This window comes from Danio rerio, chromosome 1 (assembly GCF_052040795.2).
Source record: "Danio rerio strain M-AB ecotype USA chromosome 1, GRCz13ab, whole genome shotgun sequence".
NCBI classification, from domain to species: domain Eukaryota; kingdom Metazoa; phylum Chordata; class Actinopteri; order Cypriniformes; family Danionidae; genus Danio; species Danio rerio.
This window is the reverse complement of record NC_141021.1, coordinates 50310457-50335916: the sequence shown is the minus strand read 5'-3', so window position 1 is coordinate 50335916 and position 25460 is coordinate 50310457. Positions and strand designations below refer to the sequence as shown.

The window sequence follows — 25460 nt, the reverse complement described above, 5'->3', positions numbered from 1 at the left end:
AACCTAGCTTTCGCATGTGGTCTCCCATCCAGGTACTGATCGGGCTCTGCCCTGCTTAGCTTCAGTGAGCAACCGTGAGAGTTGCAGAGAGCTATTTTTCCAGCTAAATCATTTGATTGGAGAATGAAAAAGAAGCGACTGAGTTGACTTTTTTCAACTGCAGGCACACAGCTCAATGGCAAAAACACGAGGCACGCAGGGTCATTTAAAACTATTCGAGTGACATGTCTAGTATCTTCTACAGTCTATGGCAAAACTAAACTAAACAGAGCTGAGCCGCGACAAACTATACCTTACTACGCAATGGAAAAGCAACTTAGCAACACTACTCATAATTAGTTAAAGCACAAGCTAGCTCTAAGAGCACTCTCAAGGTTTTTGAATGCAGAGCCTGCCTTGATTCAGATGTTCTGGATCTTTCTTCCTCTTGTTAAAGAGTAACGGATGACGGTTTTGACTTGAGAAGTGCTGGGAAACAGGAAGGAGAAGCCAGAAGAACCAGACAAGAAAGCAGAGGCAAATTGCAGCTCTGGGGCACCTGTATGCTTTAGAGTACAAAAGGCAAAGGGTGAGACACAGGCTCACCCAAAAAAACAAGAAAACAAATGAATGAAGGTGAAAGAAAGGAAATGCCAGAGAGGGTTACATAAGCCTACAGTGAACTCCCTATCAATTTAAAGTTTTCTGCAGCACGTCCCCGCGGCACCTCCAAACATGAAAGATTGCTTTTGTTCATCATTTCTCCCTCTCGTTCTTTCTCTCTAGTTGTTTGTCGATCTTCTTTGCTGCCATTTTCTTTCCCATCAGTCTATTTAAGTTCCTTTTGCTCGATATTTGTAAAGTGATGCCTGGGAAAAAAATTAGACTTGGATTACACAGTCTGGTTTTCATGCAGCGCTATTCACATGGCAACATGTGAATTTTTATACAGCGACTGAACACTTCTAGCAATTAAAGAAGCAATTATATAAAAACTGTCTGTTGATTATGCATTCACTTTCAGTGTTTTATTGTAATGTTTCCTATCTCTTTCAGACAGATAAAATGGCATTGCTAAAGCAATATTAAAACTGTCCCAGGCTTTGTAACAATGAATGTTCTGTCACCACATTCCGTTCAGCAATGAACATCAGAAACTTTACTATCCACTGAAAAGAATATTAAAAAGGGGGGAAAGAAGTTCAAATAGTTTCTTCATAGTCAGTTTAACTGCACATGCATTTAGTACATTTAAACATTTAGTTTGGCATCTATGAGTTCATTTTAATCTAATTTGGCTGTTTAATTTCAAGGCATGCATTGACCTGAGGCCTTTTTTAGAATTTTTTTGATAAAAAAAAAGACAGTGAAGACAAAATTTTAAGATAATTAGGGGTTGGTAGATCGATCTTAAAGTAATCAACCCAGGCTAATTCTAAAAAAAATGTACCCCTATATACATTTCTGGAGAGTGCCAAATAAGTCCCAGGAGGTACTTTTTTTTTTGCAGTTTTTATTTTTTCGAGAATCCTGCTGTGTACACTTTTTGAGATCTCATATTTCGCTTGCGAATACCATTTGTGCCTGCTGTTTTCGCGTAAATCCATCAGACACTGCTGTCAAATGACTGACTGACTGACTGACTGATTGACTGATTGATTGACCCACCCTCCTCCTCCCCTCAACCCAATCCATAATGTTTTAAAAAGCACCGATTCCCTAAACCCAACTGGCAGTTTTAAAAAGTAGAAAAAGTAAAGCCCTCGTCTGATTTTTAAAGCGTGAAAGCAAAAAATTGAAGCAGTGTACTGACACAGTGACACGTTAGCTGATAGATTCAAAAGACAGAAGAGTTGTTCCATAGAGACAAGATTAATTAGTTATAGCACGTTTAACAACTTTAGTTAGACACGATCCAGCGGTACATCCTTGATAAACTGTCCGACGTGCACGGCTCTCTGGGCTGACTGCTGGAGCTCAGACGCTGCAGCGCATGACAGAGTTTGTGTGTGTGTGGTCACGTGATGTGTATAAAATCAAACGCCAATATGGATGTGGATCGTTTTTGTTCTAAAATGCCATTTTAGGACTAAGATGTATTAGTGTAAATGAAGCCGTGTGTATTTTTCGCTAGCGAGTTGCTGCTGCAAAGGAGGCAGGTTGGAGGATCGCGATGCCGACTCAGTTTCATGATGTCTATCAGCCATCAGCGATGGACGATGGAATCGTCTATCGACCAAACTATAATAGCCTACTGCAAGTGCATGTAAGTGTAAAATAACACCAATTTTCCCTTAAAAAACACTTACAGATGTTCAGAAAGGAATAAAAAAAGAATGCAAGTCAAGGTGGCACTTTATTTCAGGTCTTGTTTCACATATGCACACAATGTACAGTACTTAAAGTCATTATATAAACTGGGTAACAGTTACAGTAAGTGTTCTCACTAAACCTACCCCTGAAGCCATGCATTTACCTTACCCGAGTACTTTCATATTTAAGTACACGTTAAGTAATAATGTCATCTATTTTTGCCGCAGAATGTGCAGGATTTTATGACTCAGTCTTCATGAGTATAAATAGCTGCATGCAAGTACGTGAAGAGGTTGACTGTTTACCAAATTATCTCGTCTGAAAATCTGGTCCTCTGGAAGTAATTGCAAGTACTCTTCTGTTCTTGATGATGATTGGTCTTTTTCTACTGTTCTCTGTGGCTGTCCTTCATTAGTCTAGGAATCTAAACAAAGATAGGTCCTTACTTTGATTAGCAGGGGTGATGCGCGCATGCTCGCCAAAGATTATGTTGAGAGTTTCAGGTTGCCACACTTTTCTTTTGTAAAGTTTCCTATTGCTTCAGGGTTGGGCACAAAAAACTCAATCATGTTCAACTAATATAATAATATCTAATTATTTAATAATCTAAAAATATGTATTTTTATATATGTAATATTATTATTAGCCAATATTATTAAGCCTACAAACTAATAACACGAATAACATGCGACACATTCTGAATAAAGCAGCATCAGATCACGATGGGAGGTCAAATGAGTCCAATTTATTCCTGAGAATACAAATGAAATGACCTTTCTAGCCTGTGCGCTGTTTGTTTTTGGGCGTGCACAAGTAGCAGCTACCGTCATCATTTGTGTTAATGGCGGACACCGGAAGAGCTGGCATGATGCGTGCTTTGCTGGGAAGATTCTGCGGACTGTCAAGCGAGACAACGTTTTTTTTTTTTTAAGGAGTTGGAAAGTGCAGTTTCCAAGCATTACGCAGGTATGTCTCTCATGTATATCTTTAATGTATTTGTAGAGATTCCACTGTTTTTGTCTGACCACAATTTCTATGTTGCGTGTGTCTCATGTGGACGATTGTAAAAACAAAGTGGCTTGTAACTCAGACTGAGAAACTAGACATAGTGTTGGTTTCATACTGATTACTTTATCAAGCAATATTTGTTTTTAACTTGCACTCTCTGCATTTAAAAGAAGACACTTTAAGCTTTCTATAGATATATGTTCATGTTCATGTCCGTGTGTTTTGTTTTTGCGGAGTTTCAGTGTATTTAAGTGATGTGCTTCTAAAAACAGTTCGCAGAGAGACAAAAAAAAGAATGTGCACACTTTTACTTCCCTTACTTTGCAAAAGCACACACTTTTGTGGTTATTGTGAGTGTACATTAAAAAGTATACACCTAACAGATTCCATTGGTGTATAACACTTATTTGTGTGACACTTAGTGTCTTTGGCACTGATAAGAAAAAAAGAGATGCTAAACACGCCATGGTGATCTGTCGACCTCAGAGGATTAAATTGCTCGTAAACTGCTAGCCACACTTTATTTTGATAGTCTGTTTGTTGAATTGAAGTTGCATTGCATCTACATGACAACTAATTCTGATTAGATTATAAGTAGATTGTAAGGCTGGGGTTAGGGTGAGTGTAAGTTGACATCTACATGCAACGTTTCTTATAATCAGTTAAATGTCTGTTGAAGGAGCAGTATCAACACATTAAGCAGACAGTCTACTAATACTCAAATGGACCATCAAAATAAAGTGTTACCTAAATTGCTAGCAAAAAAGGCGATGCAGTGGCGCAGTAGGAAGGTCGCAAGAAGGAGCAAGAAGGTCGCTGGTTCGAACCTTGGCTCAGTTGGCATTTCAGTGCGGAGTTTTCATGTTCTCCCTACGTTCGCGTGGGATTCCTCTGGGTGCTCCGGTTTCCCCCACAGTCCAAAGACATGCGGTACAGGTGAATTGGGTAGGCTAAATTGTCCGTAGTGTGTGTGTGTGTGGCTGTTTCCCAGGGATGGGTTGAGACTAGAACCCATTTTTCACAGCAATGCATATGAGGCACAGTGATTTTGACTACGAGAATAATAACCATGTACACGAGAAACCTGTTCACTTAACATATTTAGAAATGTAGCTTTTGTATTAAACCTAAATTCACTGAATCAAATTGAGAATAGAATCAATCTGTGAACTTGTGAATCGGAATCAAAATTGAATGGCTACCCAGCTTTATAGTTTCAGGTCTCCTCTCTCTTTTTCTCTTACACTGGGTGTCTTCCTTGTTCGGTTTGTGGTTCAAAGGAAAGGTGAACATCAGAGCGTGTTGCTTCCTGAGAAGCAGTCAGGGCTCCAGACAGCACCTCCTGTGGCCTGCTGGGAAAGCTGCTCAAGTTGGGTCTCTGCCCACCAGCCCCCGAGACCCATTTTCTTTTTTATTAATGAATCTTTCTGTCAAGCTCCTTTCTAATGCAAAGAGCATATTTCACCCAAAATGAGACTTTAAGGATCTCGGAGAGAGCTTATCGCAGTCAGATACCAGGAAAGAGTGCTTAAGAGCATTTGACTGGATTCGTCAAAACCGACTGTCTGGGTTTTTTTGTGGATCTATTTAGTTTGGAGACAGTCTTTGATCTGTGAGTTGAAATTTTCCACTCTTGTCATCCAGAACTCCACAACCCTCCACCCCATGAGTAGAGGAACCTTCCAGTCTGAAACCATCTGTTCAGACCACTGCTCCACACTCCTATGAAACAATCTGTTTAGGTGGATGGAGCGACTCTATTGGATATTAACATACAATGAGGTCCAGGCATCTTTGATTTTATGCTGGTTTGTTTCCAAATAACTTTCCAGGGTTAACACTAGAATACACTCAAAAAAAATTTTTTGTTGTATGTTCAAACTGCTTACTTAAAATGATGTGAAACAACACAATTCTTAAAATTTTTAGGACACCAAATTAATTGTTTTGGGCTCTATTTTAACGATCTAGGCACAAAGTCTAAAGTGCACGGCGCAAAAGCATTAAGGGCATGTCTAAATCCACTTTTGCTGTTTTATTGATGAGAAAATATGCTCTGCGCCTGACACATGGTCTAACAGAGTTGTGCTTATTCTCTTAATGAGTTTTGGGTGTGTTTTGAGCATAACATGCATTAAACCAATCAGAGTCTCATCTCACATTCCCTTTAAGAGTCAGTTGCTTCAGGCGATGGTGCATTTGCTGTGTACATGGTGGACTTTGTAAGTGGAAAAACTAAACTAGCGAGAAAACAGTTAAACAGACCATCTTAAAGAACGAGCCTCCTCCATTCGGCCTCTTTACTTTCTCTTTCCTTTTACTCTTTAGTTTACTCCTTTACTTTTGTGGATAAGGAAACGGTGTTGTATGCACTCCATTTAAGACATTCATGAGCCTACATAATTAATTTAGTTTGTTAAGCGGAAAGATTTGTTTCGAAACTTTTTCTAAATTCAGTTTTAATTTCCAGCAAATGAATTACATGAAGGGCAAAGCAGTGGTGCAGTAGGTAGTGCTGTCGCCTCACAGCAAGAAGGTTGCTGAGTCGCTGGTTCGAGCCTCGGCTCAGTTGGGGTTTCTGTGTGTAGTTTGCATGTTCTCCCTGCGTTCGGGTCGGTTTTCCTCCGTGTGCTCCGGTTTCCCCCGCAGTCCAAAGACATGTGGTACAGGTAAATTGGGTAGGCTAAATTGTCCGTAGTGTATAAGTGTGTGTGTGAATGTGTGTGGATGTTTCCCAGAGATGGGTTGCGGCCGGAAGGGCATACACTGCGTAAAAAACTTGCTGAATAATTTGGCGGTTCATTCCGCTGTCATCCCAGATTAATAAAGGGACTAAGCAACGACAAGAAAATGAATGAATGATTGAATGAATGAATGAATGAATGAATTATATCCAATCTCACGTCCTATTTTTATGCCCCATATGGTGATGCAAATGTCTCCAAAACCTGACAGGTGGACAACTTTTATTTTAAACTAACTTTGAGAGGATCACGTGTTTGTGATTGCTTGCAGCTGGCCCAGCATTATGTAATTTATGATTCACCAATGAGACGATTCCTAAGCCTCTATAAATACCCTAAGTTCCATATAACAGCCATCTTCGTTCAGAAGAATCCCCCCTTCCTACTCCTCCTCCTTATCTAGATGGTGAGTATTCAATTCAATTCAATTCACCTTTATTTGTATAGCGCTTTTACAATGTAGATTGTGTCAAAGCAGCTTCACAAAAAAGGTCATAGTACATTGGAACAGTGTAGTTCAGTATTTAGTGTTTAAGTTGGAGAGCAAATCCATCGATGCGCAGCTCTACAGATCCCACACTATGCAAGCTAGTGGCGACAGCGAAGAGGGAAAAAAAAACTTCACCAATTGGTGAAAGTGAAGAAAAAAAACCTTGAGAGAAACCAGACTCAGTTGGGCAAGACCATTTTAATTTCTCCGCTGGCCAAACATCTTGTGCAGAGCTGCAGTGTCAGCGGCGAAGGCTGGAAGCTGGGCCTCAGCGAAGACTCGCCTGTCCCTGGGGCGTCACAGGAATCAGCCTCATGCAAGTAGTAAGTAGTTATCTTTTAAGAGCAATCCCTATGTGTTCATTAGCTACTACAGAAGGGAAGTTCTCGAGATCTACCTGCGCTCAAACTCCCTTTTGTCTTGCATCAAGGATCTTATGAGCTCAGGGCTCTCTACCGGGACAGCATGCCAAACAAGGTTTATAATCAATCATCAGCTGAGTCTGTACTCTTGAGAATAGTTTTTATTAGAACAATTATAATATGCATATAATAAATACTCCTACTAATAATAATAATATCATACAAAAGTAAACTGTCATCAATAAATGGAAAAAAGCCCTCGGCATGGAGGCAGTGGTTTTTATATTTATGTAAAAAATAGTCAATTTTGTAACATTTTAATCCTTTAATTGTTTTCATATGTACAGATATGTGTGTATTGCTGTAAATTATGTGTGTATTAAGCAATGTGTAAGCCTTTGGATGCATAGGCGCAACTAACAACTAACGCGCCCTGCTGGACTTTAGACCAGGCGCACCCATGAGTCTACAAAGTGGCGCAAATGGATTTGCTAATTAAACAACGTGGTGCACAATGTAAAAAATAATGTTGCTCTGATCTCAAAATAGCAACAAATCACACAAAACAGTCTTGCACCTTACGCCCCCATTCACACAGGACTTCCAATTCACTTTGAATGGGTGACGTCGAGCGTTTCTGAACTGCATTGTGGATCTGTCGGCGCCGCTTCAGTGGGGTTGCTCGCTGCAGAAGTTGGGACTTGCTCAACTTTTCAAGAGCCAACAGAAGCGTCAGCCAATCAGATCACTGTATGCAAATACACCAGCTCAGACAGTGGCCTATTGCTGACTAATTTCATTGGTGACGCTGCTATGGCAATCGTGTCATCCCCAACTTCAGACACGCCCTCTGTCAAGCATTGACACTGAAGCCCCATGTGAATGGGGCGTTACTGCGCCAGGTGTATGGTAGGGCTCTTTTGCAGGATTTTTAATCCACTTAAATTTGTAAAAACAATTAAGTTTTACGTTAATCTGTTTGTGTTCGGAAAACATGAGTTTTTGTTATTGTTAGTATTTCTGAAGGTGAGGGCTCAGTTTTTAGCACTGTCACCTCACAGTAAGAAGGTCGCTGGTTGGAGTCCCAGCTGGACCAGTTAGCATTTCTGTGTTGAGGTTGCATGTTCTCCCATGTTTCCATGGGTTTTTTCCGGGTGCTCCGGTTTCCCCACCAATCAAAACACATGCACATTAAGTGAATTGAATAAACTAAATTTGTCGTAGTGTGCGTGTGCGTGTGTGTGTGTGTGTGTGTGTGTGTGTGTGTGTGTGTGTGTGTGTGTGTGTGTGTGTGTGTGTGTGTGTGTGTGTGTGTGTGTGTTTCCCAATACTGGGTTTAAGCGTAAAAAATATTGAATGATGGAATAGTTGGTGGTTCAGTCCACTGTGGTGACCTCTGAATATGAGACTAAGCCAAAGGAAAAGGAATTATGGAAGATTCTGTGACATCCATGCATTCACTGCCCATGTACTCGCACAATACAAAAAAAAAGAACAATAAATACTAATTAAAACCAAGCACTGCACGTGAATAAAAAAGTATATTAAAAATATTATACAATTGTAAAAAGAATATTAACAGCCAAAAATACCCTGTATGAACTCAATAACTATAAAATGATTAAGAATATACAAATTAATTGCAATCAAATGAAAGTGCACATGTGACAATAGCGTAGTTTCATGTCATTATATAAATGTATAATTAAACTTGCATTTAGATGTATTTAAAAAGTTCATCCTTTATGACGAGGCATTAATAAAAAGTGCTAATGCATTTTTATTTTTAAAGCATAACTTAAAGACTTACCATTATGATTATACACAAACAATTGGATCTTATAAGCTATTTTAATTAGTAATGTCACTTCCCACTCTGGGGAACTACTTCAAACTGTACATAATGTCTAAGTAAGACTTTTTTAATTTGTTGTTAGATAATGTAGATATGACTTTTATAAAACAGGGTCAAACCAATAATAATGAAATGACATTAAAACAAAGTTCAAAAACAGATAAAACTATTCAAAACAATACAAAGTGAGAGTTAAAGTTGCCAAGCTCTCGTTGGCGCAACAGCTTAGTGGTTAGCGTGTCGACATATGGTGCAATAGCACATCAGGATGTCCAGAGTTTGAATCCCGGCTCGAGGACATTTCCCAACCCTACTCCCTGCTCTCTCTCTCCAACTTCACTTCCTGTCTCTATAATGTCCAATCCAAAAAAGGCCAAAAATAAATCTTTAAAAAAAAAAAAAAAAAGTTGCCAAGCAATCATTTAGACCCTCTTTATTACAATTCAGTATAATGGTGATTCACTAGGACAGTGGCTCAGTGGTTAGCACTGTTGCCTTAGAGCAAGAAGAACGCTGGTTCCAATCTCGGCTGGGTCAGATGGAATTTCAGTGTGGAGTTTGCATGTTCTACAAATCTTTATATGGGTTCATGTGCTTCGGTTTCCCCCACAGTCCAAAGACTTACGGAATAGGTGAATTGAAATAACTTGGCTTTAGTTTGTGAGTGTGTGTGTGTGTGTGTGTGTGTGTGTGTGTGTGTGTGTGTGTGTGTGTGTAAATTAGTGTGTATGGGTGTTCCCAGTACTGGATTGCAGCTGGAAGAGCATCTGCGGTGTAAAACATATCTTAGAATAGTTGCCGGTTCATTCTGCTGTGGTGATCTTTGAAATAGAGACCAAGCCGAAGGAAAATGAATGAAAAAATAATGGTGGTACAAAAATTTGACTTATTTATCACCAAACACATAAATAAACTTGCTGATGCTGATTATTGAGAAGTTAAGAGTTTTAAAAAGTAATTCATGAACTAGAAAAGTAAAAGTTCATAGAAAAACTTTATGGTGGCTTAAAAAAAGTTTAAAGTAGTTTTACAGCTTAAATAACTGAATTAGTTTTTAAGAGGTTTGAAACCGTTATAACTACATGTTTGTTAGTATGTTTCTTGTATGGATTAGTATATTTTTAGCATAGATTGGTATGTTGTTAGTATGTCCAATGTAAAGATAATGGCAAGTTTGTTTTTTTGTTTTTTGCATAATGGAAGTCTATGGAACAGTTGCTAGTGTGCCGTAAGTGGATGCTAGGGTGTGGCAAGTAAGTTAAAAGGTCGTCAGTGATTGGCAGATTGGTAATCTGAGTTAAATCAGCCCAACCTAAAGTCTGTATGACAGTCTGCTGCAAAGTAATGAGGTAGTAAAGTTTGGTCCAATCTAAAGTCAATGAGACTTTTCCGAATTTTCAAAAAAACGTAAGTCGGACCAGTTGGAAAAGATATAGCAACTTAATACAGAATAGTTTGTAGGTTTGGAGTTAGTTTGGTGGTTGTTGTATGAATGGTCGAGGAGGTGATGCTTTCTTAAAATAGTGTATGAAGAAGAAGAAGAAGAAAAAGACGATGTAGAAGTTTATGCAGTATGTTGTATGTAGTAAGTCTCCCATATTTCAGACCCCTCTCCAGTCACTCACCCACCCATTTTGTTATTTATCCTGAAAATGTCCCATGATTTTAACCACCCTACTGGTATAGGATGCAATATCTACAGTAGCCTGAAACATGCATGCATATAATATTGCACATTATGACATGTTTTGCTTTCTACACAAATGAAAACATGCTAGATAATACAGCTATTCGTTCGAAACTAAAGTATTATAAAGAAGTTTTCTAACTGACGAACGACATAATCTGGGTTGACTACTGTCATTGCTATGGTGCCCGTTCTTGATTTCAGGAGGCGTGGCTTTGGACGACGGACTGTGTTTTCAAAGCTTTTTTGCTAAAGTACAGCATTTTGGCATATCACCTACTATTGCACCTTTAAAGCTAAAACAGCTCTGTTTATTAGCTGTTGCATGAGTCAGACATATATAAGACTGCTTTTTCATTCATGCTACATTCATTCAGTCTCTCTCTTTCTGTCTCACTAGTTTTCTCCTTGGCCACACCCACCGGCCGATACCTCAGAACAGGGTCATGTATAATTTACAACTCCAATAACTGCCAAAAAGCATTGCATATTCATTAAGTCTTTCATGTCAGATGTTGAATTTGAAAGTGCGTAGCGTCGAAGCCCTCTCTGAACTCAGATTTATATTTCTGTCATAAAATATGGAGTGATCTTTTGTGTTTTTCTTTTATTTCTCTTCCCTTTTTTTGTGCAATCCTATTTGATATTCCAATATTATCCTTTGCGAGGGCGATATTGAAAGCTTGTGACAGGGAGAAGATGAGACATGCCATTGTATTTGATAAGCGCAAAGATCTGGAAAGTAATAATGAAAGGATTATGAAAAATATCTCTCCAAAGATGAATGCAAGGTTACTTTTCTAATGCCGTCTGGTCGTGTCAAGCTCCACAAATGTGTAAAGATGATGACCAGTCTGATTAAAAAAAAAAGAGCTTTAATAATCAAGCCTCCAGCTAAAGAGGTAAAATGAGAGTACAAATAAATAAAATTTATTGATATTAAAGCAAAAGTGTGGTGGTTTCATAATAGAAATAACTGATGAGCAACACACTTGATGTTTTCTTAAAGGTGCACTATGTGATTTTTTCCACTAGAGGGCCCATTTTCGCAACAAACAAAGATTTTGTAGTGCTGAATCATGGGATTTGTGGTCTTTATTACATTCGACAAGATGTATAATAATATTGTAATAAAAAAAAACAGTTACTAATAATAAACACTCCCCGGCCACTTTATTAGGTACACCTTACTAGTACCTGGTTGGACCCCTTTTGCCTTCAAAACTGCCTTAATCCTTCGTGACATAGAATCAAAAAGCTACTGGAAAATCCCTCAGAAATTTTGGTCCATATTGAATATGATAGCATCACACAGTTGCTGCAAATTTGTCGACTGCACATCTATGATGCGAATCTCCTGTTCCACCAGATCCTAAAGGTGCTCTATTGAATTGAGATCTGGTGACTGTGGAGGCCATTTGATTACAGTGAACTCATTGTCATGTTCAACAAACCAGTCTGAGATGATTTGTGCTGTGGCCGGTGAGTGTACTTACCTTAAATAAATTTAACAGTTATATTGAAATCAACTCCAGGAATACTACAGTATATATTTCAAAGATTAATTATATTTTTTCAAGTAAAGAAGAACATTTGGCAAGATAACTGCATGTGTGTACGAAAAAATAAATTAATTGAAATTGAGTTAATGACAATATAGGGTATTCATTCAAATTGTAAACAGATTGTTGACACAATCTTTTGTTATTCAATTATTTTGCATAAAAACGTAATATTTCCACTGAAAGATGTTTAATGCTGTCTATACTTAAGAAACCAATAAATGTTTTAGAAATGTGTCATTATATGGCAGGGGTAGAAAACTAGAAGTTAGTTGTATCAGGTGTGTTTGATTAGTGTTGGAGCTGAACACTGCAGGAAGGTAGATCTCCATCAACAGAGTTGAGCACCCCTGTTATTTGGTATGTGTGAAACAAACATATGTTTGTGTTTTGTTAAATACAGTTTCAAATGTAAGCGTTAATATTGTCAAAACAAAATGAAAGGTGCAGTTTGACATAGATTTAAATAATTAAGAATATCACTTCTATCGCATATGTGTTGGGACATACAGTCGAATGTGATATTTATTTTTTTATTTTGTTCAAATATTTTGGCAAATTCCCAGTTTAACCGAGCAAGGAAATTTTCACAGCATTTCCTATAATATTTCTTCTTCTGGAGAAAGTCTTACTCGATTTATTTTAGCTAGAATAAAAGCATTTTTTTATTTTTAGTATTTTAAGTATTTAAAGTATTTTAAGTCCAATATTATTAGCCCCCTTGGGCAAAATTTTTTTTTGATAGTCTACAGAACAAACCATTGCTCTACAATGACTTGCCTAATACCTTAACTTGCCAAATTAACCCAGTTAAGCCTTTAAATTAAACTTTATGATGCTGAATACTAGTATCTTAAAAATATCTAGTAAAATATTATCTACTGTCATCATGTCATTAAAACTATTATGTTTAGAAATGTGTTAAAAAATTCTTCTCTCTATTAAACTGAAACTATACAGTGGGGCTAATAATTCAGCAGGGCTAATAATTCAGACTTCAATATATATGGATTTGCAGTATTGAGTTAAGTAATTAAATTCCACCCAGGCTCATTCTGATTACGTACCACTATATACAATTCTGCAGAGCGCCAAATATGTTCCAATAGCTATTTTTTTTTGCAGTTTTTGTTTTCCCAAACTCACCAGGGGCCCCTGTGTATGCTTTTTCAGATGTCAAATTTTTCTCACGAGTGCCATTCACTGACTGACTGACTTACTGACTGACAAACTGACCGATCAGCCACCTACCCCCTTTCCTAAATCCAACCCATAGTGAAAAATGAAAAAAACAAAGATTGACCCGCCCACCTACTTCCCCAAACCCAACTGACAGTTTTAAAAAGCAATCCAGAATTTTTTTTACCACGTTTTCAGATTTTACCACATTTTCACCCTGTTTTTTACTTGTTTGTTTCATTTTTTGGCTTTTGTTTTTGTTTTACCTGTTTCTTTTTAACTAATCTTCACTGGATTTGAACCCTGTTGTCACGGTCAATTCCACTCTTTCTTTAATCATTACCAGTCCATACGTCATACCGCCTCATAACGTTCATTTTAAAGATGTGATGCAGCCATACATAACTCTGGCTACATAATTTGCGATATCCGAAAATGTATATAGGGCTATGTTTTTAGAATGAACCTATTTTGCAATAATTTCTTATCAATTACTTAGGTTATTTTCAAAGTAATAATTTTTTTTTTTAATTTAACTTTTTAATAATTTCATTAGTAGTTCATTACTTTATTTAAGCAACTTATCTAACACAGGTAAGCAGATAGTGTTAAAACACCACGTGCATTCGAATCTCTTCACTCCCAGAAGAATTAACACACGAATAGTTTCACATTCAGTGCACACCGACAAAAAAAATGTGTCCTATCATACCAAGCGAGGACAGTGACTAGGCATAACACTGCTAAACCCATAAATACACAAAAGAAAGAGAACAAGAGACACGTAGCGCTCAAGGATGAAATGGGTTACCTTGAGATTTTCCCGCTCTCTCTCGACACGCTGGAACTCCTGGCGCTCCTTGTCTAAAGCCACCTCTTTCGCTGTTATTTCATCTTTCAGCTGCTCGAACATGTGGTTCACGATCTTTACCTTGCGTCTCATCTCAGCATTTTGATCCTGGAAGTGAACACAGGGAGGTTGAAGGAGATCGAATAAACTTATACAGACACAAAGGCAGACAGGTGGGCATTTAGTCTCAAAAACACACACAATCAAACGCATTTTTTTTATTATTATTATTTATTTTATTTTTTTTATTCTTTTTTTTGGTATAGTGAAAAAAATAAAATAAAATAAGCTACAGGTAGCAGGAACGGCTCATCAAGGGAAAGCAGACAACAAAGGACAGTCTGAAAAATACATCGTCTACCACTTGAGTCTGTCACTTCAGTTTTCAAGGCTTCTCTCATTTATCTTTAAAGACTCCCAAGTGTCATTTTCTTCGCTGTGTCGATGTGACATTAAAGTTTGAGATTTGTATGATTCTGTTTTTTCCTTTGGTTTTGAAGGAAATGATTACTTTTCAGCAACGATTTATTCAAGTGATCAAAAACGACAGGCGTTTATAATGTCACAAGACATTTTTATTATAGATAAATGCGGCTATTTTGAAATTTCCATTCATCAGCGAGGAAAAATGTCGGTTTCTAAAACAGAATTATTTAATATAATGATGTCTGATTGTAATGATGCTGTCATTCATTTAAAAAATAAATAAATAAATACATAAGAATATTTTCAAACAACGGTGTTATTGGTTTGATTTGTTAAAAGGCTTTCGTTTTTCTTTTTTAAGTTCATCCATTCATTCATTCATTCATTTTTCAAACCTTGCTTAATTCATTTTCAAAGTCTGTGTATTGCAGGATGTCTTATTTTTATTATTATTTTTATTTAATATTTTATTATTATTTAATTATGTATTACTTTTATTTTTTTATTTTTATATGATTTACATTTTATTCTTTATTTATTTACTTGCTCATTATTTAATTATTTATTCGTTCATTTTCCTTCAGCCTAGTCCCTTATTTATCAGGGGTCCCCACAGCGAAATGAACTGCCAACTATTCCAGCATACCCATACCCTTCCAGCCGCAACCCAGTATCGGCTCTGATCGGCTCTTCAGTAGGCAAAAAATCGAATGCTGGCTTCACAAGCGCCAGCTGATATACTCTGTTAATGATTATTCACTGGCACCTGCAGAGGCAAGCTCTGCCAACTCATCTGGCATTCATTGGCCCATTTTCTTACTCTTCAGAGTGATTGGTTATCTAGTAATCTCCTATAGTGTCTTCCAGACACACGTCTCTGTTCCCTATTCGGGAAATGAGAATTACGTTCATAACCGAGATGTTCACAGTAAATTATTGACACAACTCCATCTCCTCAAGTACTTTTACTGTATTGATTAATATATGTGAGATGAATTTCTGGGTTTTTTTTTACAGTTCAGTGTTATTGTTCATTTACTAATTTTCCTCCGGCTTAGTTTCTACTTATCACGGGCTGCGCATAGCGGACTAAACCGACAACTGTTCCAGCATATGTTTTACACAGTGGATGCCCTTCCAGTCGCAACTCAGTACTGGAAAACCCACATACACTCTCGCATTCACACACACACACACTCATACACTATGGCCAATTTAGTTCATCCAATTCACCTGTAGCGCATGTCTTTGGACTGTGGGGGAAACCGAAGCATTGTAAGTCATTGTATAACACCTTAACCGTTTCAGTGTTAGTGTTATTATATTATCAATTACCTCTAACGCCTGAGGCGCGAGTCATTTATCAAATGAAGAAAAGCTTCTCCTACCACAACAAATTCTGTTTTCACTGTTGATATTTGGTGCAAGTTAATCAGTAAGGGTCGATTTTGTTCTCTTAGATTCGTTGGATTGAAACGCTGCTTTATTCATACATGTTTTATGTGATAATCCAGTTTTGTGCATAAAATTAATTAGCATTTTTGGATGAAAACATAGAGAATAAATACCTTAATAGATGTATTAGTAATAGTTTGTTGACATTAGTAAATATATTTAATGACATTAACTAATGGACCAATATTTTAAAGTGTTACATAAAAATAGTTTTAAAATAATTACTTTGATGGATCTTTCCGGAAGAAAACTCTTACAATTAAGTGTGTATTGTAACAATTTTTTTATTAAATATATTTTTCAAACTCTGCTCGATTTATTTTTTCTTTTAAATTATTTTGAAGGAATTTGAAAGGATTTTAAAGTAAAATAATTGAAAATGATTTATTTTGATATCCTATGAATAAGTGTGTATTTAAATATATTTATGCATTTTTCATTTCTTTTATCTTTTTTATGTTTTTTTTTTTTGACCAGCTAAAATACACAAACAAAAGGCTGCTAAAATCTGCTCAGTTGACTTTCATAGTGGAATTAAACCATCACATAGCCCAGAAACATTACTCTGCAAACAAAATGTGTTTTAGTCACATTTTAGAGACTGACTACCTTGTTTTCTTAAATTAATATTTATTACATAAAAAATCAATTATCCTTATTAATTGTTGCATACATTGTTTTCAATGACATTATTGTGTTTAAATAATAACATTATTTTAAATGTATCATAAATGTAATTGATCAACAAGAATTGCACCAACCATGGCTAAAGCAAACCTGAAACAGAAAACTGACCATAGAAAAAGAGTTCACACTAATTCCCACTATGGATTTCTTTGTAGCATTGCTGAGAATGCAACTTGTGTTGTGCTATACATTTCATTCTGACACATTTTGATCACATTGATTTGTGAAAATTACTTTTATATAACTAGAAGAAACAAGAAGGTCTGCATTTGTGTACTTTTTCAGGCCTCAAAGCATGGCAATTTCCTATTTTTTACTGCATATACAGTATATATAGGACACATTCGAAGACAAAGAATAATGTTCTTGTCAAGTTCACACAAGCTGCCATGGGGAATAGGAACTCATCATATGGACCTGGTATGTGACATGAAGGTCTACTACACACACACTCTCTTTTACCTTGGCCTCAATCAGGTTCTTGCTGAAGAGGTTCCTCTCCGTTCTGACGTCCTCATAGAGATTCTGCTGCTGCTTCAGTTTGGTTTCAGCTTCTGCGATCCTCTTCTTATATTCAAATATCTGCATCTCCTTCAGTTTAATGTCCTCAATATTCTCAAGAACCTGTAGAGAGGCAGAGAGAGCAGGGTTATATCTGAAAGAACACTTCTAGTTTGTAGTTCTGTTTAAAAGCTTATGAGGTGATGTTTGTTCACTGTGTAGGCACACACTTTCTGAGCATCCAGTAACTAAACACACATTCACACACAACAAAGATTACATGCATAGTACAATCAAGAACTGAGTAAAATAGGTTTATTTGATTTAATTTGAACATTTTGGATAACATTCTGACATTGTAATGTATTTTGGAATTGCCCAGTTACTGGAAAATGTGATGCTGCTTATGAGCATAAAAATAATAATTATAAAAAAATAATACAGATTTTTTTTTTTTAGGAAAAATATTTTTTAAAAACACATTTTATTTATATCAGTGTTTCTAACATCATTAATGCTATATTCAAGAGTTCACATTTAGCCAATGATTGATTATAAAGCTTGTTTGGCATGCTGTCCCAGGAGAGAGCCCTGAGCTTATAAGATCCTCGAGCCTGGGGCTCCCTCCTGTTTGCAGGGTGAGAGGGGAGTTTGAGCTCAGGTAGATGTCAAGAACTCTCAGGCTTATTTATGCTTATGACAAAATATAGGGATTGCTATGGAGAGGATATACTACTGAGTAAGAGCTCATCTATGGTGCCAATTTGGTTTGGTCAATTCATCTATGTTGCATGTCTTTGGACTGCATGTGGAAATGAGGAACCCCGGGGGAAACTCACGTGAGCACTGGGAGAACATGCAAACTCCACACAGAAACCTCATCTGGCCTATAAGTACTTGAACCAGTGACAGTCTTGCTGTAAGGCAACAATGCTAATCTCTGGACCACCGTGTTGCCCTATCTAAGAAAAGAGAGGTGTGGTATGGGGAGGAAGTGGGGGATTCTTCAAGATGAAGATAACTGAGGAAAAGAAACTCTTGTTATTTATGGTGTGCTAGGATTTGTATGATTGGGGAATTATGTCTTAGCATGCAATCCTCTCGAAATTAGTTTATAAATACACTTCAGATATATCCTAATTGAAATACATTCATTTAAAACTTTTGAACGGTTTAAATGTGTCCAAATGTTCCCTTTTTTGTTGAAATACTATTATTATTATTTCCCATTTAGTACTTTATCAAGCAATAGAAGATACAAAGAGAAAATTTACCTTGGTTTTCAACATAAACATGAGGTTAAAATTTCTTACTCAAGAACTAGACTAAATAAGTATTAAATCAGCTGTACATTTCCCATAACCATCTTTAGCCAACTAAGGTCGCAAGTTCCGTCGTTACAAACATAATTTGTTAATTTGCCATTTCCCAAATCCATCAATCCAACAAATATTTGCAAACTGCATCGCAAACTTGCGCACTTGCAACTACACCTCTGTAGTAATTAACATAGTTCCTGGCTGTGTTCTATTACCACTTTTTCCCACTATACCCTATTCATTTAGATTATGCTAACATGTAAACTTGGAATGATTAAAAATAAAAAAAAAAGCAATAAAGTCATCTCTCTTAGGTGTAATTTGCTTGTAATTTTACAGTTGGATGTCTGCATGTTTACAATTGTGCTCCCTTTGCAGTGCATTTTGAAAACATTGATGCCATTTTGAACACAGCCTCATAACGAAAGCTATAGGTAACCTATTATTTAAAAACGGAATTTATGTTACGTCTCCAAAGCTTTTGAAAACAAAAATATATAGCATACTTTAATGCTTTTAATTTATAGTAGATTATTTATTAAGTATCTGTACTTTTTATATCCATACTGTATATGGGCCTGTTGGTTAGAACATTTCTACAGTGCTTTGCATGTGTTAAATTGTAAAAGTAAACTTAAAAAAATAAAATAAACAATATCTTAAAATTAATAATATTTACAATAATAATAATAATAATAATAATAATAATAATAATAATAATAATAATAATAATAATAATAACCATCAGGATTTCTTTCATTTTTTAATAAATAGCCTCATATTTATTTAAATGATTTATATATGAGATTGCAGTACATGTTAGCTTTTGTAAGTGATTTTATGTTTTAGAATAGAATATGTAATATTCTGTATATTATTTGTAAAGAAAACACAGGCCATATGTGCCATTTACACATATTTCAATAAATATGAAAAAAAAAACTATATAATTTGCACAAATAAATTATGGGGTTCTTCTCCAAAGAAGTAGTAACTCCACCTCCTTTAAAACATCATTATAGTTGTTTTATAATATAACTAATGTGGTTCAAATGATGGATCTGCGACAGAGAAACGACTGGTTTTGGGAAACACTCGTCACTACAACATTATTTTCTCAAATGATACATCGTACTATGAAAGTTCTGCCGCTAAACAACACATGCAAAGAAACAAAAAAAAAATTGTATAATATTATATTTAATAACACACACACACACACACACACACACACACACATATATATATATGTATATTATAATATTAATATTATATATATATATATATATATATATATATATATATATATATATATATATATATATATATATATATATATATATATATATATATATTTATATATATATATATATAATATAATATTAATATTAATATTATAATATTAATTTTGATGAATGGTGGTTTATTAACATACCTAAATCAACACTCCCAGATTCTGATAATATACTATAATAAATGTATAACTAATATAATATCAAAGGCCTGGTATTGTGTTAAATAGTGGAAACATTTCGAGTCAATAAGATTCAGAACTGCTGATTTAGATTGAATGCCTGGGATGAAAATTAGGCCATGGCAGTGTATTCTGGGATTGCCTTATCTGTGAAGGATAAATGTGATGCTCTCATAGATTTTGGACAAACCGGGGTATAATATAAGGCAGCATCATTTTGTTGCCTGCTGTTTGGTACAGCCTTTCTGCCAACATTTTGCAACCATGTTTATCTTATTCATTGGGAGGTTATGCAACCTTGCCCTGATGCAAATGCAGACTGGAAATTGCCTTTACTTTCTTCCCCAGCTTGTCATGTTTTGATTTCCTTTCTTTAACTCAGATACATCCATATCAGGAGAAGTTTCGAAAAGCGAGCAACTTGCTTTTATTGAATTTCGCCTCACTTTGAATAGCTGCCAATCCATGTTAACCTTTTCACTTCGCATTTAGCAAAGCATAAAAACACACAGTTTCAGTGGGGTTTGATTGAAATATCACAGCGAAATACACAGAAACATTTACACTGTCCTGAGAAAGAGTGCAAGAGAGTTTTGTGTTGTGTTAAAAGCCGAATATATTCAAGGCTATGTTATTTAATCTCTCATGTTCATATTCAGGGTTTAATAACTTTTGTGGAGACGATTTAACAGCAGGTTTCAGACACAAACTCACTAAAACACTGTGTCTGTAGAGATAGAGAAAGGTGCATCTGTCAGATGAACTCATAGTTTGTAAATGTTAAAAGTGCAATAGGAACTATTCTGGAGGAGCATCCAATGTTTCAAACATTGTATCCTGAAGGTGGTGCCATGTATCAGGATGATAATTCACAAATGCATACAGGAGGACTGCTGACAGAGTACTTTGATGGACATGAAAATGAATTTGAACATCTCTCATGGCCTGAACAGTAACCCGATCTAAATATTATTGAGTCACTTTGAGGTATTTTGGCGTTGCAGGTCAGGAAACATTTTCCTCCACCAGCTGCATGGCTCACAATCCCTCTGGCCGCTGTGCAGGTCTTGTATCTGACATTTGCAAGACGAATTGATGCTGTATTGACTGCAAAAAGAGGCCCTACACCATACTAATGTATTATTGTGATCTAAATTGTTTAAAGGTGTTTCAATTTCATTGTCCGACCACTGTAAATGCATATGGACCACTTAATTTAATCAGGAGGCTCATTGTGAAAACATACCCCGTATACATTTTTGGAGAGCAAACAATATGTATCCAGAGCTACGTTTAGCTGCATTTTGTTTTTAAAATGAATGCTATGGGGTGGTATGATGCCACCGACAGCTTCTGTTTCTTTGCGCATTATCGGCTGACCGATTAACTCACTGTGAACAGCTTTCCCAATGTTATCAGTTTGCTCAGTGGCTCGCCATGGAAGTAAGACATGGACTTCAGATGCAGAGTAAAGTTGACTGTGATGAAGGGGTTCGAGTCCGGCAAAGTAAGGTTCCAGAAAGTAGGTTATCAGTCGTAGGTCAGTCGGTCAGTCGACAGTGGCCTCCAGTGGATTTATGCAAGAACAGTAGGCGCAAATAGCACTCGCAAGATATATTTGAGATCTGAAAAAGCATACACAAAAGCCTCTTGTAGATTCGCCAAAATAAAAACTGCAAAAATAGTACCTCCTGGGACGTATTTCGCATTCTCCAGAAATGTATACAAGGGTACATATCAATAAAGAGCCTGAGTTGAATTTAAAGATTGCTATCATGGTGTGAAAGGCTTAACAAACATAGTTTAGTTAAGCATAGCATAGTTCATCTTTAATCCCTTCTTTGAATAGCGTGTACATAATCAACCCCCAAAAAAGCTGTAACTTTCTGTAAATTTAACAACTTGCAATTTATAGTCAGCTCCAGAGCCTTATAAATCATAGCACATAGAATTTCTCCATCATCTCCTCTATAAATCTTGCTAAATTCACTGATGTGGACCTGCCAAAAGTCTTCTTTTTTGTATCCCCTTTAATGTCATCCTATAGGACAACACATAATAAAGTGATCAGCTTTGTCCGCTGGGTGATTATGTGAAGCACTGCAGTGCACAAAGTCATCAATCATGTCAGATGTCAAACCATCTAACCTAGAAAATGCTCGAAGAGAAATTGCGTTTTGGGGGCCGGATTCACAAAGCAGTCTTAGGGCTTATTCTATTAGAACACAGGGTGGTGTAATGGAAAAATAAATAAGCTACAGTAGGTTTAGAGATGTTTTTTTTTTTTTGTTTGTCATGAGATCTGAATTTTTTAGGATGCCATTGTACTCACATAGCAAAACTATACAACTTTAATAAATAGTTCAACCACAAATGAAAATTCTGTCATCATTTACTTACCCCACAACTTGTTCAGATTTGTATTTGAGCTTCTTTCTTCAGTTGAACACAAAAGAAGATACTTTGAAAAATGCTGGTTGATGGGACACATTGACTTCCATAATCATTTCTTTCCTACAACAGAAGTCAATTTTTTAAAACTTCTTTTGAGTTCAACAGAAGAAAGAAACTTATAAGAGTTTAAAACCACATGAGGGAGAGTAAATGTCGAGGCCATTTCAAATTTTGGTGTGAACTAGCCCTTTAAGAATAAATTTAGTAATCTTTTGTACACCCACAAAAAAAAAAAGTCTCTTTTCAAGAATACTTCTTACAATGCCCAAAACTGGCTAGTCATAAAGCAAAGCAGGGCTTGTTAGTGAGGCTAGCAGGGAGCACTCAACCTGCGATCTGTGTGGGTCCTAATGCCCCAGTATAGTGAAGGGGACACTATACTGTCAGTGACCGTCGTCTTTTGGATGAGACTTTAAACTGAGGTCCTGACTTTCTGTGATCATTTAAAATCTCATGGCTCTTCTCGTAAACAGTAGGAGTGTAACCCTGGTGTCCTGACCAAATTCTCCCATTGGCCCTTACTGATCACGACCACCCAATTATCCCCATCCATCGAAATGGCTCTATCACTGCCTCTCCATTCCACCTATAGCTAGTGTGTGGTGAGCGCACTGGCGCTGTTGTCCTGTGGCTGCCCTTGAATCATCCAAGTGGATGCTGCACACTGGTGGTGGTGTGGAGAGACCCCTCTCATGATTGCACTGGGTGTGTGGCCATACACAATAAATGTGCTAACATAAATACATTACATTCCATTACAAAATTAATAATATGCTATGGACAATATGCTATGGTCACACTTCATTATAAGTACATTTCTCGCTTAAAAAAAAACATTCTCGCTTTTAACAAACAATAAGGGTTGCTCCTAACAACTATATTCACATTGATTAATCTATTGAGTAATTTATCAATAATTCAAGAAACCTAAACCCTTAACTATGACTTTTAGCTTGTGTGCATTTTTGTAACCCATTTTAACATAACATGTCTATATTTACTACATAAAAGCATGTGTAATGAGTAATAAGAGCTGCTACAAACAACTATTATATTGATATCGATTAATCTGTTGACTAATTTATTGATTATTCGAGAAACCTAAATTCTTAACTAAGACTATTAACTTGAAAAACTCCTTATTTATAATTATAAAGGTACAGTAGTAGATACAGTAATGTAGGTTTAGGTATTTGGTAGGATTAGGGATATAAAATAAAATCATGCAGAATATGTACTATATTATTTAATAGTACTTATAGTATAAGTACTATTAAACAGACAAAACCATAATAATAGATGGGTAATAAGTAGGACCGGACAGAATCTTTGGACATTTTCTGCTATTTCTGTGGAGAATTTAAAAAAATAAATAAATAAATCTGCAGATTTATGCGGAATGACTTTAGGAGTATCATAACTAAAAACTTAATATATGAAATAACAACTAATACCTTTCCGACCTTTATTTTAGGTTTACAATGCAAATCCTATTCGATCCACTTATTTGGTAAACAAAGCAAGTCTCTTATAAATCTACTAATATACAGAAAATATTACTTTGCAAGCTGCATTGTGAATAAATCATAAGGACATTTTAATATTACTATTATTATATCACAATAAAATTTGTGAAATGAATTTAAAAACTCAATAATTATAAATTTACACACATTTACACAAGTAAATACATAGACTCAATGATAGGCTAAAAATCTGCAGATTTCTGCGCGTGCAGATTCTGTGTGGGCCTAGTAATAAACCACTAGTTAATAGTGGGAATTGGTACTTAAGTGTTACCAATTTGCTCGACCTCAGAATATCCAAGATGTTAAGTTCAATTTAAAGTTAACATTAAAGACGATTTTAAGCTAAACTAAAAAAAGATAAAAAGTATTCCTTTGTAAAAAAAAAAAAAAAAAATTAAAACAGTAAAATACTTTTAATATCAGAATAACTAAAAAGAGAAGGTAAATCAAAATTAATATCAATTGCTCCTGTCAACTGAGATATTATGAAGCAAGATTGGCTCTTTAACAAGTTTCCTGTGGGTCTTATAATGTCTAAATTTGTCCTACAATTTAAGACCTTAAAAATGTTCTCAAATCAGAGGAGAGAGATTTAAATGCAAAGTCACGACATTAAATTGTGCATATATTGCAAAATATAACCCATATTTGTATTGCAGGTCTATATTTGCTAGTACATGAAAGCATGTGTCTTATTCACTATTGATATTTATGACTGTATAGGGAAGTTATACAGACTTACTGAATAAATCCAAAATTCATTCATTCATTTTCCTTTGGCTTAGCCAATTATTTACCAGGGGCCGTCACAGCAGAATGAACCACCAACTATTGCAGTATTGGTTTTACACAGTGGATGCCCTTCCAGCTAAGAACTTTTTTACTAAATGGTTCTTTGGAGAATCAAAACATCCTCCTTGTTCTGAAAACCTTTATTGGAACCCTAACTTTTAAAAGTATGTAAAAGAAAGAATTTCTGAATACATTGCAGACACTATAGCTGGAAGCTGAAACCGTTTTACATTTACTGCTCATATATTATTAAATGATCTCTTTCATGTGGAGATATACAGGAGAACATGCGTGATCTCATTATTTAAAGGTCCACAGATAAAACACATTTCCATCAGTCTTACGATTCAGGAGTAAAAGACAATCAAGCTTAATGGTTTCTATAAATAATGTCTCATTAATGATGGTGGAACATCGATGAAATATAATGAGAGTCTGAGGGAGACACGTGCTAGCCGCGCTGAGATTACACAATGAAGCTCTACAGATTTGCATTTACAATAGAATGTGTCAAATGTATAACAGCAGTACTGTAAAGTGTTTAATATCATTCCGTTTTATGAAATTTATCAAAAACTGACAGCAAATAATGAGAGCAAAGATGGAGCGTTTCAACTCGCAAACATCCAGCTGAACGGAAATGCTAACGAATGGCTTTCTTCAGGCGTTATAAACCTACTTGTTTCTTATTCTAAATCAGAGGAATTTTTATTCTACAGCTACAGAGTCAGATCTCTGGAGGCGATCTCAAAACCATTAGCTAAGAGCTTTTTCAACACACGTCCTTGCTAATG

The 25460-nt window shown here is 36.0% G+C and overlaps 1 protein-coding gene across 1 annotated transcript in view; it reads right to left on the bottom strand.

Moving 5' to 3' along the window:
* The window catches only part of cfap58 (cilia and flagella associated protein 58), a gene marked incomplete at its 3' end in the record, with an annotated part of 145647 nt that overhangs the window by 79487 nt on the left and 40700 nt on the right, over positions 1–25460 (bottom strand). The window contains 2 exon segments of the mRNA NM_001077556.4: positions 13991–14137; positions 17060–17221. Of these exon segments, the coding sequence (NP_001071024.4) occupies positions 13991–14137; positions 17060–17221 (309 nt within the window).